The sequence below is a fragment of the Mustela nigripes genome, chromosome 6 (assembly GCF_022355385.1).
Source record: "Mustela nigripes isolate SB6536 chromosome 6, MUSNIG.SB6536, whole genome shotgun sequence".
In the NCBI taxonomy this organism is placed as follows: Eukaryota; Metazoa; Chordata; class Mammalia; order Carnivora; family Mustelidae; genus Mustela; species Mustela nigripes.
This window is the reverse complement of record NC_081562.1, coordinates 113,036,907-113,055,483: the sequence shown is the minus strand read 5'-3', so window position 1 is coordinate 113,055,483 and position 18,577 is coordinate 113,036,907. Positions and strand designations below refer to the sequence as shown.

Sequence of the window (18,577 nt, the reverse complement as noted above, 5' to 3'; positions counted from 1 at the left end):
ATGCAGGTCAAAACTGCCGTGAGATACATGTACCCATTAAGATGACGACTGTCAACAACAAAAACAAGAGGATGTAGAGAAAAGGAGCCTTTGTGGGAGCCTTTGTGGGAGTGCAACCTGGTGCAGCCACTGTGGAAAACAGTATGACAATTCCTCAAAAAGTTAAAAACAGAATTACCCTATGATCCAGCAATTCCACCTTGGGTATACACCCAAACAATTTAAAAGTAGGGTCTCAGGGAGGTATTTGTACATCCATGTTAATAGCAGCCTTATTCACAACAGCTAAAACATGTTATCAAGCCAAGTACCCATCAACAAATGAATGGTGAATAACCAAAATATGATATATACATAACAATGGAATATTACTCAGCTTTTAAAAGAGAGGAAATTATGTAATACCTGTGGTATATATGAATTGCGCTAAGGACAATATTCTGAAGTGAAATAATCAGGTACAAAAAAGACAAATATAGTTTCATGCCAGATGTCTTTGCAATCCTCCCCAAAATGGACTGGTCTTGGAAGTAACTGTATGTGTGGTGATTGGGGTGAAGTAAGGGTTCTTAGATTGTCCCTCCCTTCCAAAGTTTCAGAATAACCCATGGTAGGGGCCAAGGCTGAGAGCTTGACTCTGTGATCTCACAAGTTCCTCCAGACCCAAGACAATGATGCTGTCAGCATCGAAGAGCAAACTCGGCATAAGGAAGGAAAGGGGTAGGTAAGGAAAAACCAGTGAAATACACTCCTACCAGCTAAATCCAGTCTTTGCCTAGCCTTCCCCTCTGGGGACTTCTTGTCTCTCGTGTCCTCTGGCATCACTGATCTGTGGCTGAATGGAGACTGTCCGGTCACCAATGATGTAATATTACCTGAGAGGTCCAAAGGTCTATGGTCGATCCAGACTTCCTCAGGAGGAAGGAACATTTTATCATAGAGCAGAGTCTAGTATTTTTACGGGACTATGTGCTCCGGTCTCCTGTTAAATATTACTAGAGTGGAGTGTATTATGATCATTCCTCCCTGTTCCACCCCACCCTCCAGCTCTAAGTATTTTCCCATCTATGTTAACATAGAGCAAAGCATCAAAGACACAAATTTAAGATTTTTGGCTGCATGGAGCCAAACCCATGGTACTACCAAACTAAACACATGCCTGTACACGCATGTGCACGGTGGATGGGTACTTTTTTAAGATGGAGGTGGGGGAATTGGGTCAGGACTAGATATTCAGGAGAGCACATCAGGAGCAACCTGTAAAAGAAATCTTCATTGATGGTATCGATACCAACGAAAGGTATGAACAAGCAGTGATTCAAGAGAAGCTTTAAATCCACACTAGAAAGTAACTTGATGTGATGCTGGGAGACTCCGCACCTGTGAATGCCAGATATTTTATATGGGGGCACAGGTCACGCTTCCCGCAGCATCACCAGCACGTGGAACTGGTTAGAAATGCAGATTCTCAGGCCCAGCCCCAGACCTATTGACTCAGGAGCTCTGGGAGGGGGTTCCAGCCCTCTGGGTTTTAACAAACCCTCCAGGTGGTTCTACTATACGCTCACATTTGGGAATCGCTGACATAGAGGGCCCAAGTCGAAGATAAAGGCAGTAAGGAGCAGAGTGGATGTAGCAGAACAAGGACTCAAACATGGCCATGAGGAACTCACACACCAAACCAAAGCCGCAGTCAGAATACCGAATGTGGCAAGAGCGCAAACCCTACTGTAGACCCTGGAAATGGAAGGAGGAACACGAAACAGCGTGACTAGGGGACAAGGCAAGAGGGAAAGTCAGCACTTTGGAAATCCCAAGTAGGGAAATAGTTCAAGAACGTTTTCCTGACTAAACTGTAATCTTGGCTTGAGTTGTCCAAGGCTCTTAGAGTTTCCTTCAAGAGCAATCCTCGGAACCCGGGTGGCTCAGTCGGTTAGGCATCTGCCTTCAGCTCAGCTCAGCTCAGCAGGGAGCCTGCTTCTCCCTCTCCCTCTGCCTGCAGCTCCCCTTGCTGGTGCCTCTCCCTCTCTCTCTTACTCTCTTTCTCTTTCTCTCTGTCAAATAAATAATTAAAATTTTTTTAAAAGAGCAGTCCTCAAAGGACCAAAGCACCATTCACCAAGTGGTTTTTGTTTAGTTACTTACTTTGCTTATTTTTTTAACTTATTTATTCTGATGCAACCTCAAACTTAGAATAAAACCACAAAAACAGAAGAGACCTCTTAATACCCTTGACCCAGATTCACCGCCTGTTTACACATTGCCCAAGTGCTTTAACATCCCCATCTCTAACCACAGATACTTACTACACATGTGCCTTTTCTTCTACAGCATTTGAAGGTAAGTTGGAGACGTTATGCCCCTTTACGCCTAAACCCACAGTATATATTTCCTAAGAATACGTTCTCTAGCATAACTTCCTAAAAACACAACACTCTCACGTAATCACAGAACAATTATCAAAATTCAGAAAATTTAATTTTGACACAATATTATTATCTAACACTCCGGCCATAGTCAGATATTGTCCGTTGTCCCCAAAATGCCCTTGCTCACCATTTTCTTCCTAATTCTGGATCTAATCCAGGGCAACATGGGGCATTTCAATGCCATGTCATGTCTCTTTAGTCTCTCTCAGTCTGGAATAGAGCCTCTGCCTTTCCTTATCTTTCTTTTTTCTTTTTCTCTTTCTTTCTTTTTCTTTCTTTCTTGAGAGAGTGAGCCTGCATGCCCGTGAGGGGGGTAGGGGAGGGTCAGAGGGACAGGGAGAGAGAAAATCCCAAGCAGGCTCCACACCCAGCATGGAGCCTGACATGGGGCTTAGTCCTGCAACCCTGAGATCATGACCCAGATGAAATCAAGAGTCAGACACTTGGGGTGTCTGGGTGGCTCAGTCAGTTAAGTGTCTGACTCTTGGTTTCAGCTCAGGTCATGATCTCAGGTCCTGAGATTAAGCCCCAGGTCCAGCTCTATGCTCAGTGAGGAGTCGGCTTATCCCTCTCCCACTGTTCCTCCCCCAACCTTCTCGAACTTCTCTCCTCTTTCCCTCTCCCTCTCTCATAAATCAGTAAAATCTTTAAAAAAAAAAAAAAAAGAGCCAGACATAACTGATGCAGCCACCCAGGCGCCCTGCCTTATCTTTCTTGATCTTGAATACAGGCTGTTTTTCAGAATGTCCCTCAATTTAGGTTCATCTAGTGTTTCCTCATGATTAGATTCCGATTTTGGATCTGGGGGAGAAATACCACAGGTGTGATGTTGTGTCCTCCTCAGTGAATCGTATCAGGAGGCACGTGAGATTAACTTGTCCCAAGATCACTGGTTGTACCACAGGTTAACTGGACACCATGCAGGGAAGGGGATTCAGGAAATGTGTGTCCAGCTTAGCTAAACTGATCTAGTGCAGTCTGCCACCTGTATAAACATCTGTCCCTTATCAACTTCAGTCTGCTCATTCTAGCTTCCATTGTTTCTTCTCTTACTCCGTCATTCCTTCTATATTAATTAGCTTTATACTGTAAGCGAGCTGTAAGGAGAGCTTTCTCTTCTCCCCTGCTTACTTACTTATTCATTTACTTATTTATATTAGTATAGACTTACGGAATTTTGTTTTATTTTGTTCCATAATCTGTTAGTCTCTTTATTTGCTTTGATACTCAAATGGTCCCAGATGTGGCCAGTGAGAGCCAGTTCAGACGTCCCACTATATCCTTCTGATGATGTTGCCATCTTCCTTTGACTATTTCCTTACTTTCCGGTACAACAAGATATTTAGGCTCATCTTTTGATCTTTTAAAAGATCAAAATGCGGGGTCCCTGGGTGGCTCAATCAGTTAAGCGTCTGGCTCTTGATTTAAGCTCAGGTCATGATCTCAGGGCCATGAGATTGAGCCCCAGGTCAGGCTCTATGCTGGGCGTGAGACCTGCTTAAGATTCTCTCTCTCTATCTCCTTTTGCTCCTCCCCATGTGCGGTCTCTCTCTCAGTAAATACAATCTTTAAAAATAAAGAAAGAAATTAAAAAAATATTGGGCACCTGAGTGGCTCAGTTGGTTGGGCAACTAACAGCCTTTGGCTCAGGTCATGATCTTGGAGTCCTGGGATCGAGTCCCTTATTAGGCTCCCTGCTCGGCAGGGAGTCTGCTTCTCCCTCTGACCCTCCCCCCCACATGCTTTCTCTCTCAATCTCTCTCTCTCTCTCTCTCTTAAATAAATAAATAAAATCCTTTTAAAAAAGAAATTTTAAAAGATAAATAATAAAATTATTAAAAATTATTTTAAAAATAAAAGAGTAAAAACTGTTTTCCCCATCCTATCCCTGGAATCAGCCTTTTTTCCAAGTAGTCATGCTTTCTTTCAGCGAAGACCAAGATCTGGGCACCAAGTATGCTCACGGTTAATGTGTCATTGCTTCTAGGTATCATTAGAGGACGGAGGAGCTAGAGCACGCACACAGTCACACACAGACACACACACACACTTGCATGTCACATTGCCACGTACAGACATATGTATACACACACGAACACACACAGATGATCACATACGGATATCTCCGACCCGCTCTCTTCTAGCACCACAGGGTACATTGTACTCATCCTTTCCCGGTTCCATAGTCACAACTTCTTCCTCCGATGGCGAGAAACCTGGACTGAATTCGTCTTTCTCATTGATGACAACTGATTCCTACAGATTATCAAGAAGAAGGGAAGCGTTGACAGTGACTTTGGACCTTTGCCCTCAGATTTAACAGCAGAAATGGACTTCGTTGGAGAATCTGCAGTAGCATTAAGCTTGTCACTGTTTACTGAGTATCTGTCCCAGCTTGCTTTTCCTTCTAAAACAGTGGTTCCTAACTGTGCAGACAGCATGCCTCCTGTGAACCCTTTCCTGTTTGGTGTGTCACCTTCACTGTCACAAACGTGAATACACCTGCAGGGACACAGTGTTTGGCGGGGTGGGGGCGGTGTTGGGCTGAGAGGGATACTATGTGCTGTGAATCTGAGCCGGGGAGTAAGTCACGCTACCACAGAGAAGGCTACAGAGTCACTGGAACGTGCAAGAACTCTGAGTTCTCATGTACTCAGCAGACTGTCCCCCACACACAGCCACAAGCTCCAAAGGACGGCCTCACGAGTCACACATTAGCATGGCTGCCTTCTGTGGTAGCCATGATTCTTTATAACTCTGGCTGACACAGGTGCCGTGTCAGACCTCCTGAGTGACAGGTCACAAGTGTTTTAACTCAAAGTGTGCCACAAATGCTGAAAGCTGAAAACCACCATTCTAAATGGAGGAGAGTGTTTTCAAGACTTAGAAGAGGTAGAAGAATTTGCTGATGAAAATCCCAAATCCAGAAACAACACAGAAAACAGCAGAGACTGGGGGCAGGTGGGGGGGGGGTGTCAGAAAGAGAAGATAAATAGATTCAGAACATTATTTGAAATTAAAATGGAGCTCGAGCACTACCTGGTGAATGAAAATGTTTTGGAAGGGATTCGGGCAAACAGGACACAACCCCAAGACCAGGCCGATGGGAGAGAGAGAGGCAGAGACGGTGAAGGGCGTAAGTCTCAGCAGATCGATTTCTTCTGTCTTCTATTGACTCTGCTTCTAGAAATAGTAAGAAAATAATGCTTCCAGAAAACTGGTAAGTGAGAATGAAGATTCTCTTATGACCTCACTGAAGAGGAAATGTCCGTGTCCGCTCTCGAGGCCACGTGAGTGAGGAGAGAACACTGACTATTAGAACAGCACAGTGGTATACTGTATCGTGCAAAATGGAAGATTCTATGCTGATGGGATTTGAAAAGAAAAAAGTCACTGACTGGATTAAGAACAAAAAAATCAAACAATCCCTTTCCCTTTCTTGAGACCAGGAAGATGAAAGTAAGGCCTGGGCTTTCCTCACCCAAGGGGCTGTCATAGCTCAGTGGGCTCAGGTGAGAGACATGGTGGGACCTCAGCCAGGAGAGCCCACAGGGAGGCCTTCCTGAAGGAGGAGGGGACAGTCTGGCCGCTGACCCGCCGGTGGGCTGGTCATCTCTAGGCTGCCAGGTCCTTCCAGGAGATTGTTCGGACCACATTCTGAATTTGCAGGGGGATCCCTCTGATTCTAGTATCTGAGGAAGCCCACCTGGCCAGGGGGACATTGCATTAGGGGTCCAGGGGGTGAGTATGTGTCCTGGCCAATTCCAGTAGCTGTTCTTGGACATCCAAACCTAAGCCAGCGGCTGGGCCGTGTGACAATCCAGGGGCTGCTCTCCGGAGGAAAAGATGGGCAAGACCTGGGCGGTCAGGGCCCGAGTCCCGAAAGCCAGGGTTTCTAGGCAGAGACAGGCCAACCCACAGGGAGCCGGTAAGAAGGAAGGAGAAAGCTGCCATTTGGGGGCCCATGGCCAGTCAGGGCGGACCCCAGATCCTGCCCAACCCAAAGAAGGCTCAACTTGCTGGAAAGCAGTCACAGGGACGATTTGAGTAAATCAGACAAGAGTGGCTCACTTGGGGAAGACAGAAGGAAACCAGCCCCACTTAGAACACCCAGCTTAAGATCAGAAACATCACATTTGCCAGGACGGGTGGGGATTCATGTTCTGGAAGCCAGAATCCTCACTGGGACATGTGGAGCTGTACAAGTCACGTCTTCCAGAATCCGTCCCCCGGAGACCTAGCACCAAGGTCGAATCCAGGTAGTGACTGAGCTCACCTCAACCACTTGGGGTCCGGACACTATACAGCCCACGCAGGTAGCTCGGTCGTCTGTTCAGACTAGAACTCTCTGCTCCTGGTACATTCCAAAACCCAGACGTGAGGATAGAGAACTTCACCAGGTGTCAAGCCCCCAAGCCACGAGACCAGCTTATCCTGCAGATCTACCGAGCACCTGTCTGAAGAAACGCCACCAAAATGAGATGAATGTGCACGAGCAGGCACGTCCCAGGACGCTGCCTGCAGCCAGGGAGTTTCATAGTGAGGAAAGTCGTGGGGTCTAAATTTGCTCAAATCTTTCAGATTCTAAATATAAGAGGGACATTTTTCACACAGCTGTACAAGTTAGAGAAAATGCGAATCGTTCTAGCTCTGGCTCTTACCTTCCTTTGGTGACATTCGCCTGAGAAAGGGTATCACTTGACATGCACTTTGTCAGGCCCACTGGGAGTGACTGGGGTGGGGGGCGGGGGGGCGGGCTGTCTCCCAAAGCGGTCCAGAATCCTCCCAGATGACCTTGCCTTCAAGGTCTTCTCGCCTCAGTTTTTCCCCAAGCTGCCTTCACTTGCTCAGAGAAAGGCAAAAATTCCTAATTCCAGAATCTCCTGCATTTCTCACATGCATGTAGCAGGCAACGTGGTATGGCCAAGGCACTGAACACCCCCACTCGGCAGGACTTTTCCCTCTCCTGTCCTGGCTCACCCAAGATTTCAGAGTTCCTGTGGCGGCATCCTTTAAAATCTCCCATCCTGGGGCGCCTGGGGGGCTCAGTGGGTTAAAGCCTCTGCCTTCGGCTCAGGTCATGATCTCAGGGTCCTGGGATCGAGTCCCGCATCGGGCTCTCTGCTCAGCAGGGAGCCTGCTTCCCCCTCTCTCTCTGCCTGCCTCTCTGCCTACTTGTGATCTCTGTCTGTCAAATAAATAAAATCTTAAAAAAAAAAAAAATCTCCCATCCCCTGCCTTTCTATGATGCAGTATTTCGTGTATTTAAAAGTGTATAACATACAGGCACAACTAATATTCTGCCAGCCTCCTCCGTGTGATCTTTCATCTGGGGCCAGTGGTCATCCCCCCCCACCCCCGTCCCAATTATCACCCGCAACTGTTCTGACCGGTCAGCATCTGATTGTTAAATAGGAGAGAGAGCACAAGCAGGGAAGGGAGGAGAGGCAGAGGGAGAAGCAGGCTCCCCGCTGAGCCGAGAGCCCAATGTGGGGCTCGATCCCAGGACCCTGGGATCATGACCTGAGCCAAAGGCAGACGTTAACCAACTGAGCCACCCAGGTGCCCTTCGAAAGCATTTTTAACAGGTAAAACCTCTGCACCATGCAAAATTCAGGAAGTACGAAAAGGCCTTCAGTAACAAGTTTTTCGCAGTGTATTCCCAGCTCCCTCATCTCCTGTGTTAACGGTCTCTTGCGTCCTTCCAGAGATGTTATGTATAGACAAACACTGTGTACAGGAACCATTTCTTCTTTCTTCACTGAGTGTACCATGTAAAACCTAGGGTTCTGCCCCTTTTCTTCCTAACTTAAGCACGCATCTTGGAGGTCTTTCCACTCCGGCGCACAGAGAGGTTTCTTCCTCTATGTGAAGAGCTGGTGGTACTTCTTTACAGGGGTAGCTGTATTGTAATTTATGAGTTAGTCTCCACTGACCACGTACAAGGCCATTTACAGGTACTGGCTATTGTGATTGTCCTGGCTATTACTTTGTACTTTCTCCATAAATCCACCAGTGTATCCGTAAGCTAAATTCCTAGAGATGAAATTGCTGAGGCAAAGGGCACATGCAAAACAAGCATCATTGTCTGAACAACTCTTTCTCGAACACCTTCGCTTGCCAGCTATTGTACAAGGCTCAGAGAATCCAGTGTTGGGCGAGACAGATGTGGTCCCCGCCCTCCACCGCTCAAAGGGCCAATGAGGGGACACAGCCACCGCAGCATCTTGTTGTCTTCAAACGCAACCACGAGAGTGGCTGACTGCGCAGGGAGAGAACGCAGAGCTGTGGGACCTGGCTGACTGGGTGGGGAGGGGAGGGGAGGGAAGGCTTTCCTGAGCAAGTCATGTTCACGTTCGGAAGGATGACAGGAGATGGGCTGGGGAGAGCAGTGGGCGTGGTGAGCGGCACGGGTGGCGGGGAGGGGGGCACTGAAGACCAGAGTGACCAGGGGAAGAGCAGCTGGGGGCCGGGGGCAGGTCCAGCAGAGCCTTGAAGACTTCTTGAGCATTTTAGCTTTTATGCTAAGAGCAGCAGGCAACCAGGAAGGAGTGAGTCATCCAGTGCCCATTTCTGAAGATGACTGGCTGTATTAAGGACGTAAATCAAAGGCTTTGGGGAGAACAGGCCCGGAGACCAATTCAAAGGCTACTGCTGCTTTCAGGCAAGAGAGCGCAGAAGCCGGGCTGGAGGGCGCCAAAGAGATAGAGATGGTGAGAGACTGGGGGGGGGGGGGGGTTCCATGGATGGCTGCACAGCCCCTAGCTGTGTTGGATGGTGAGCGCTTAAGATAAGGCTCCTGGAAGGCTTCTAAATGATGAGAGCCCATACTGAACATTTTCTACATGCTTAGAATCTGGGGTGTATCCTAAGGGGCACCTAACAAAGCCAGACCCTGGCTGCAAAGGCACCGAGTGCCACCCAGGTTGCCCTGGAGAGCGCCTTCTGAACGAGCTGAGATGTGCTCATCCCCCGTCTTATCGGCACCCTTGCAGGCGTCACGTGCCCTCCTCCCAAGTCGGTCGAACATGCAGACATCCGGGTCAGGAGTTACAGCCCGAAATCCAGGGAGCGGTACACGTGTAACTCCGGCTTCAAGCGTAAAGCAGGAACATCCAGCCTGACAGAATGCGTGTTAAACGAGACCACGAACATTGCCCACTGGACAATTCCCAATCTCAAGTGCATCAGTAAGTAGCTATCCCTGAAAGTCTCTCCATGCCCCTTCCCAAAGCCACATAGAGCCCAACTGTAGTGTGGGAAGCCCGGTAAGCCCATCTCTGGGGGACAAGATATCTGTGTTAAGGTCTGAAACTAAACAGACCTCTAAACAACTCGAAATACTGTGTAGCCTCTAAACAACATCCCAAGGAGCTGGACATACATAGGCTTTAGGGTCACACCGTTTTGGCTTCCTTGAGCAAGGGTCTTACCATCTTGGATGTCTCTGTCCCTCATCTAGAAAATGAACCCAACATGAACACTGTGTAAAGTGAAACCCGGTCAATATTAAGTCCGGCCATTCCTCATTTTGTTGCATTTTGCTTTATTGTACTTTACAGATAATTGTGTTTTTTATGAATTGAAGGTCGGTGGCAATCCTGCCTCATGCAAGTCTACATACGCCATTTTCCCAATAGTATTTGCTCACTTTGTGTCTCTGTGTCACATTTTAGTAATTCTCACAGCATTTAAAACTTTCTCATATTTGTTGTGGAAGCTGGGATCAGTGACCTTTGATGTTACTGCTGTCATTCCCTTAGGGTACCACAAACCCACATAAGACTGTTAATTGAATCAATGGATGTTTTATGGCTGTCCCCCTGTCTCTCTCTCTCCCTCCTCGGACCTCCCTATCCCCTGAGACAGAACAGTATTGAAATTAGGCTAATTCATAGCCTTACGATGACTTCTAAAGGTTCGTGTGAAAGGAAGAATCCCATCTTCCTCTTCAAATCAAAACTAGGAATGATGAGGTTAGTGAAAAAAAGCATGTCAAGCCAAGATAGGCCAAAAAATGGGCCTCTTATGCCAAGTTATGACTGCAAAGGAAAAGTCCTTGAAGAAAATTGAAGGTGCTACTCTAGAGACAACACAAAAGGTAAGTAAGCAAAACAGACTTGCTGGTGATATGGAGAAAGTTTGAGAGGTCGGATGGAAGATCAAACCAGCCACGACACTCCCACAGGCCAATGCCTCATCCAAAAGCAAGGCCCTCTCCTCAATACCACGAAGGCTGAGAGGAGATGCAGAAGAAGCTCTTGAAGCTCATGGCAGTTGGCTCATGCACTGCAAGGAAAGAAGCCATCTCCATAACATGAGTGCAAAGTGAAATAGTCAGTTGTCCAGAAGATCTGGCTAAGGTAATTGGTAAAAGTTGCTACACTAAACAACAGATCCTCAATGTAGACAAAACAGCCTTAGTGTGGAAGAAGAGCCCATCTAGGACTTTCCCAGATGGAGAAGAGAAGTCAGTGCCTGACTCAGAGGACTCAAAAAAAGGGCTGACTGTCTTGTTAGGGGCTAATGCAGCTGTTGACTTTAAGCTGAAGCCAGGGCTCACTGACCATTCAGAAAATCCCAGGAACCTTAAGAATGATGCCAAGTCTACTCCGCCTGTGCCCTATGAAGGGAGCAACAAAGCCTGGATGACAGCACATCTGTTTACAACATGGTTTACTGAATATTTTAAGGCCATTGTTGAGAACCACTGCTCAGAAAAAAAGGGTTCGTTTCAAAATATGACTGCTCACTGACAATGCACCTGGTCACCCAAGAGCTCTGATGGAGATGAAAACGAAATTAATATTGTTCTCATGCCCGCTAAAAGATTATCCCTTCTGCAGTGGATCAAGGAGTCATTCCAACTTTCAAGTCTTCGTATTTAAGAAATACATCCCATAAGTCTATGGTTGCCAGAGAGAGTGATTCTTCTGATGGATCTGGGCAAAGTAAATTAAGAACCTTCTGGAAAGGAGTCACCATTCCAGATGCCATTAAGAACATTCATGATTCATGGGAAGAGGTCAAAATACACACCTTCACAGGAGTTTTGGAGAAGTTGATTCCAGCCCTCATGGGTGACCTTGAGGGGCTCAAGGCTTCCGTGGAGCAAGTCACTGCAGAGGAGGTGGAAACAGCCAGAGACCCAGAATTAGAAGTGGAGCCGGAGGATGGGACTGAACCGCTGTGATCTCATGATCAAACTCAAGCAGATGAGGAGTTGCTTCTTACGGACAAGCAAAGAAATTGGGTTCTTGAGATGGAGTCTACTCCTGGTTAAGTTAACAACAAAGGATTTAGAATATCACATGAGCTCAGGTGATAAAGCAGAGACAGGGTCTGAGAGGACCGACTCCAGCCCCGAGAGAAGTCCTGCTGTGGGTGAAACGCTATCAAAAAGCACCACCTCCTACAGAGAACTCCTTTGTGAAAGGGATGCAGTCACTGCAACAAACTTCATCAGTGTCTTATTTTTTTTTTCATCAGTGTCTTCTTTTAAGGAATTGTCCCAACCACCCCCAGTTTCAGTGGCCACTCCCCTCATCAGTCAGCGGCCATCAATATCAAGGCAAGACCCTCCACCAGCAAAGATTATGATTCACTGAAAGCTCAAATGATGGTTCGCATTTTTTAGCAGTATTTTTAAATTAAGGTGTATATATATTAATTTTTTTTAGACACTAGGCTATTGCCCACTTCATAGACTACAGTATGGTGCAAACATAACTTTTCTATGCACTGAGAAATAAAAATATTCATTCGACTTGCTTTATTGCCACGTTACTTTATTGTGGTGGTCTAGAACTGAACGCACAATATCTCTGAAGTATGCCTTTAAGATTATAGTAGCAAGAATTTGGCTACAAAGGGTGTGTGCTCACAGCATGCTTGCTTCCCAGAGAGCTTCCCAGTTTCTCCCTAGAAGACTGTACGGAAATTATTAGTGTTCTTTGTTGTTATCTACCCAGGGGTATGGGGGCTACCTAACTTGGTCACCCATGTCTGGTGTCCAGCCAGCCCTCCAGAGCCCATGTGAGGGATGGTTTTCAGAATCTATTTTTTCTTTGAACCATCCACAACTGGATGACTATGTCAGAAGCCAGCAATCTTGGAGTGGAAGTCAATAGTTATTTCCAAGAATACTAAGCCCCTTAGTCTAGTAAAATAAAGATTAACTCATGGTTTATTGTATATTTGGTTCGGTCCAACTGCAAGCTAGATACTTTCTCATATATGTGAAAATTCTCAACTCCTCACTGGGGAAGTGGACGAAAGGGGTTGTTCTAGAGCAAACTCACTCTGCTGTAAGATTCCTCGAAGAGCCAGACTTTCTCATTGATTTTGTGCACCTGTCTCCCGCCCCTGGATGACTTCATGCAGACATCAGAGGCAGGGCAAGGAAGAAGCCTTCTTTTTGTTGCAAAGGAATCGCTCAGCTGGGGAACATCTAGCCACATGACATCAAGTGGGATCGAAGTGATGAGCTAGCCAGGTGAGGACAGGTATGAGCAAGAACACTCTGGCAAAGACACACAGTGGACATCTTATTCTGTCCAGTCTGGACACCCACTGGTACCTGTAATCCAGGGACAAAAATAAGGACTTTCCAGCAGCAGCAAAGTGACTGTTTCTTCAAAGTCCCAATTCCTTTGGGTGAATGAATCCAAAATAAAGAAGAGTTGGGGGCTCTGAACAAGTTGGGTGTGGGGGGGGGGGAGCAAGGGGGAGAGACCTTGGGTCATAGACTTTTAGAACCTAAAGACTGGAGATCTTTAGGTTTTGTGTAGCCCAAAGATTCTTTACCTTCTACCATTTATAACTCCCTCCATTACTTTTCCTAACCTCCTGTGCTTGGAATGCGTTTTTTTCCCCCTTATGAAACAACGGAATGTACTGAGTAATCATTTATTTTCCCATGTAAAAGACAGTATCCTAAAACTGAGTTCATCTCATTGATATCATTCTAACCGAAAATAACAAGACATTTGATATGTGTCTTTTCGACAGTCTTTTCAAAAGGCTAGAAAAAGTTTGCTGCGTGTTTCCATTTGCATGGGAATTGCAGATTGGGAAACACTGTTTCTTACTTCTTGTGCTTCTGACCTATCCTGGGAAGCCAGATAGCTCTGTTTTAAATTTACATATTTTCTTTTTATTTACATATGGCTTTGAGGCACTCCAGGTTCCACGCCCAGGCTCATTTGTGCCATGTGGTTATCCTCTCTCTAGGAGACCCCTCCCTGACTCACCTAAGGCCGTCCTCCACAGAAGTGCCGGCAGGGGTGACCCCAGAGCCAGAGAGCACCTCCCTTTCTGGAAAAGGTAGGGATGTTGGAAACTTTTTAAGGACTCCCATTCCCTGTGATCACACGGGTCCCTCTGAGTCCCTCAGATTCTTGGACCACTGCTGGAGTTCCACGGCCAACTTAAGCAACAGAACCCACTTTTTATTAGCATCAACATTAAATTTTACGTTAGCTTAATTTTCTCTTTTAAATCAAAGTTGCTTGATAGCTAGGTTTCAGTTGCATACAATTAATGATGACTCAAAATCCACTCCAAATATGCCGGATCAGCCTCAGACACACTTCCTCATCAACACTGGGTTGGATCTGTAGATTCGCCTGCCCTGCACGTTAGCCTGCCGACATTCATGGGAGCCAGTGGAAAACAGGGCATTCCTCCTCCAGAGACCAAGGATGTTCTTACTTGCTTGCTTACTGACTTAATCGGCATGTTTGCCTCAATTCCCTCATCTCTGTGCCCCACAGGGGCAATGGGGTAGGTCCCCAAGATGCCCACACATCCAACGGGCTGCTTCATAGCAGAGGAAGGCTGAGTTCAAGGAACTCGTGTCTTTTTCTTTTTAAAGAATTATTTACTTATTTATTTATTTGAGAGAGAAAAGGCTCCTGAGTGGGGGAGAGGCAGTGGGAGAGAGAGAATCTCAAGCAGACTCCATGCTGAGCAAAGAGCCCAGTGATGGGCTCCATCCCAGGTCACCACCTACGCCAAAATCCTGATCCTGAGGTCATCACCTGGGCCAAAAATCAAGAGCCAGACACTTAAACCACCTGAGCCACCCAGCTGCCCCAAGACACTGGAGTCTTTTATAACTAACTGACCACATCTGCCCTTTGCTCCAAGGAGAGGCGCTGTCTCCACGTTCCAAGGCTATAGGAGCATCTTTGAAAAGATAGTCCCAGGAAGGGCTGCCAGTGCCTCTGCTAACAAGGTGTACAGAAGCATGAGAGACCCACACAGAACTGTTCCCCGAAAGGTCCCAACTGTGATCGCTCTGGTACAGAAGCATTGGGCAACGCTGCCAACATTACCCATTTCCAGGGTCTTAGCAAATCTTCAATCCCCACTTCCTCAGCACTGACCTCATGTTAAGAAAATTTGAAATCGTAGATGCTAATATCTTGGGACAGTGTGCCCTACATCCTAGAAAACCCTTACTTCACACTGACCTCCTGATCTTTTGTGTCCCATTATCCAGTGTGGCGCTTCCGCGCCCTGTCTTCCCCTTCCTGTGCGGTCACAGTCACCTTGCAGCCACGGGCTGCACTGCTCCCACTCACCTTCCCTATGGCATGGCTTCCGAACCGTGGACGCACACGGGGATCTCCCTGGAACTCTGGCGATCTGGGGAGCAGTCTGGGAATTAGGGTTCTAGAAGCTCCCCAGTAACTCTTAGGGAGCCAAAGCTGAGAACCAATACTGAAGGGGAGATGGCGAGGCCTGAAGGAGATTTCCTCCTGCTTAGTTCGGTAGTTCGTTGACTACAGACAGGAAGATGTGGTCAAGCGCTGGCTACATTTAAGTTTGGGGTAATTCCAAAACCCCTTTGACCCAAGTCACGGCTCGTTCACCAACTGACGAGAAGTTCACCAACTGATGAGAATGACCAAGTGGTCTCTCCAGCCTTGCCTTCGTGCATCGAACACTTGATCAGGTGAAAGGGTGCGGTCAGGATCTCAGGCGTGGGAGTGTCGTCTCCGACATGGGGTGACATGGCCAGGGGCACGTGGGTAGAAATGCTCTGGAGGACCCTTCCTTCAAGTGTGCTAAGATTCGGTCAGGCTGCGCACCTCAGGCTTCCCCTTATTCCAGAAGTCGGGTGCAAACATGCAAAAAAATAAAGAAAATCAGCACCCCGGATGTCTTTGGCAAATAGTTACACTCGGGTTTTGAGAACAGCCTCTCACGGCGCCTCCGGAGCCTTCTCTACAACACAAGCCCAGATCTACTCAAACCCATGGCATCTTTAACTCAGGTGCACCATGATAAACAGCTGTAGAGCCTCTAGCATTCTGGAAAGTCCTGTGGCCATTCCAGGAGGATGAGTAGGTTTTACCCACATAAGGGATTTTTCCCAAAAAGCCACGGAAGAGTGCGCTGGGGGAGGGCTGGCCCATGAAGGACTTCACTAGAGCAAGTATTAAGCCCGCTCTCTTCTGGAGCTGAGCAGAGACACGATTCTAAACATTTATGTTCTCCGTATCTTGCACTTTCCTACAGAGCCCGCTTTCACTTCCAAGTCAGACACCACAGTGGCCACAAAGTCCACTATGGTGCCGGGCTCCAGGCTGACGCCATCAAAGCCTCCTGCTGCAGGAACCACAGGGCCGATCAGTCAGGAGCCCTCCCAAGCCCCACCTCAGACAACAGCAAAGGCCTTGGAGCACACTCCTTCTGCCTCCCCGGAGACGCCAGGTTAGCACTGGCTTTGCGTGCACTAGGAGAAGTCAGCCGGCCACGGGCTGCTTCTGAGAGGCGGGTGGAGACCTGGAGGGCGCGGATTGCATGGCATTATACCATCGGATCCAAAGTCTGGATGACTCCGTTAACCCTCTGCCTGCTGCTCTGCTCTCTAACCTCTGTGCTCTGCCCTGGCTCCGCCCAGCTGGAAAAGAAAGTCCATCTCCCGGATGGGACAAGTCTCACCGTCTTGACCTACATGGCAGAGGCTTTGCCAATCTGAGTAGTACCTGCTTCCTCCCAGTATGGGGGGGGGGGGGGGGGACAGCGGAAGCCTTCTGCAATCTGGAGTCACAATCTGTGGGATGGAGAAGCTCTCGGTAATCCGCATCTTCCCGCAAGGCCTATCGGATTCTTTGTGGCGTGTTTTTCTCTACTGTGATACCACTGATCTGTCGCCCAAGCTGTACCTTTCATCCCCGCGCCTGGATCATTCCGTCCCTGGAAGCCTGCCCCCCCCCCCCCCCCCGTTCTGCCCATCCCCCCACTGCCCGCCCCTCTCGGGCTGTCTCACTTTGTTCTCCGCGTTTCTGGGTCTGTTTCTGCTTTTGTCTGTCCATCGATTTCATATTTTAGATGCCACCTCGAAGTGAAATCATGTGGCATTTGTCTTTCTCTGTCGGACTCATTTCACTCCACATAATACACTCTGTGTCCGTCCATTGTTATCTCAAGGGGCGAGACTTCACTCTTTCTTGTGGCCGAGTAATGCTGTGTGCAGACTCACCGCATCTTTCCCCGTTCACCTCCTGATGTTCACCTGGGCTGCTTCCATGTCTTGCCTACTGTAAATAATGCTGCCGTAAACAGAGAGGGCATGTCTCTGTTCAGATTCGTGTTTTTGTTTTCTTTTGGGTAAGTACCCAGAGGAATGACTGAATCTATAGCTATTTCCATTTTTAGTATATCGAGGAGCCCCCACACTGCTCTCCTCAGCGGCCGCACGAGCGCGCACTCCCACCAATAGCGCACGAGGCTCCCTTTTCTTCACATCCTCCCTAACAATTGTTGTTTCTTGTCTTTTTGATTCTAGACATTCTCACAGGTGTAGGGTAATAAGTATCTCGTTGTGGTTTGACATTTCCCTTCCCCTGATGTTTCGTGTGCCTGTTGGCCATCTGTGTGTCTTCTTTGGAAAAATGTCTCTCTGGTCCTCTGCCCATTTTTCATTGGATTTTTTGCTTGTGTGTGTGTGTGTTGAGCTGTATAAGTTCTTTATACATTTTGGATATTAACCCCTTATCAGATATGTCACTTGCAAATATCTTCTCCCATTTAGTAGGTCGCCTTTGTGTTTTGTTGATGGTTTCCTTCGCTGTGCAAAGAAAGGGCCTATTTGCTTCTTAAGCATGACCCAGCATCTAAATAAATTACCTTTGTTCTCTGCTAAAGGGAATTTGGTTTTGCCAACCACGAATCTCTCAAGGCTTTAGGATGGAAGCCAAACTGCCCAAAATTCTTCCTGCTTAATGAGAAATTAATGCCTTTAGGACTACAGCAATAACTGAGCTGTAATCTCTTTTTTGCAGGTACATATTCATACCATTCTGAAGCTATGACTGGTAAGTATGCTTGTTTGTTTTCTTGTCCTAGCAGTGTTTATGCCCAGAGGACCTCCACTGCAGGGAGTGGGACCATCCTGGTTTATGTGCTGCCCCAGCCCGGCTGCCAGCAGCATCCCCTTCCACTTTAAAGGGTGTCTTGGTTTAGGTAGTAAGTTATAGGATCCCCCTACATACGGGATTCTAACATGACTGCTTATCTCACTGTTGGGAGCTCTTCACGGTCAGGCTGCTGATGTGGGAACCAGACAGCTGGCGCATCACAAAAGGGCCTCCTTCCACAAAGCCGGGCTAGACTTGCATCCCACACTTACCAGAAAGCCACGAGCACATACTGCTGTAATTGCAAGGATGCTGTCATTCTGTCATAAATTGCATTCAGCTTTCACATGGTGTTAGCACGACACGCTTCAAGCAAGACTGTCCAAGCTCTCAGTTGAACATGCTTTTTACAGAAGATGCACACAACACTAAGGCTTGGAGAGAGGGCGAATGACCAGGGAGTGTGAGGAGGATTCGCAAGAATTAGAGAAAGAGAGGAAGAGAGGGGAGGAGAGAGGAAGGAAAGAGAAAGAAGGGGAAGAGAAATGCAATCATAAGAAAGAATCTAAGACTTTGGTCTGATAAGTTTTCAATAAGCAAACAAAACAAAACAGAACAAAAAAACCACCATAACTTTGTACAGACAAAAGTCATTTCTATTGTCTATTTACTAGTTTTCCTATGGGAGAATAACTCATTTTGTGGCTATATTTTATCTGCATCATGTGTCATCTAGGGGCACCTGGGTGGCTCAGTCGGTTAAGCATCCGACTGTTT

At 47.3% G+C, this 18,577-nt stretch overlaps 1 protein-coding gene across 3 annotated transcripts in view; it reads left to right on the top strand.

Moving 5' to 3' along the window:
• The window catches only part of IL15RA (interleukin 15 receptor subunit alpha), a 52,849-nt gene that overhangs the window by 19,360 nt on the left and 14,912 nt on the right, over window positions 1-18,577 (top strand). For 2 of the 3 annotated variants that reach the window (XM_059404984.1, XM_059404982.1), the window contains exons 2-5: window positions 9,425-9,619; window positions 13,662-13,754; window positions 15,957-16,151; window positions 17,726-17,758. In XM_059404984.1, the coding sequence (XP_059260967.1) occupies window positions 9,425-9,619; window positions 13,662-13,754; window positions 15,957-16,151; window positions 17,726-17,758 (516 nt within the window). The remainder of the gene's footprint in view (window positions 1-9,424; window positions 9,620-13,661; window positions 13,755-15,956; window positions 16,152-17,725; window positions 17,759-18,577) is intronic. The other variant, XM_059404983.1, reaches the window with a different exon arrangement.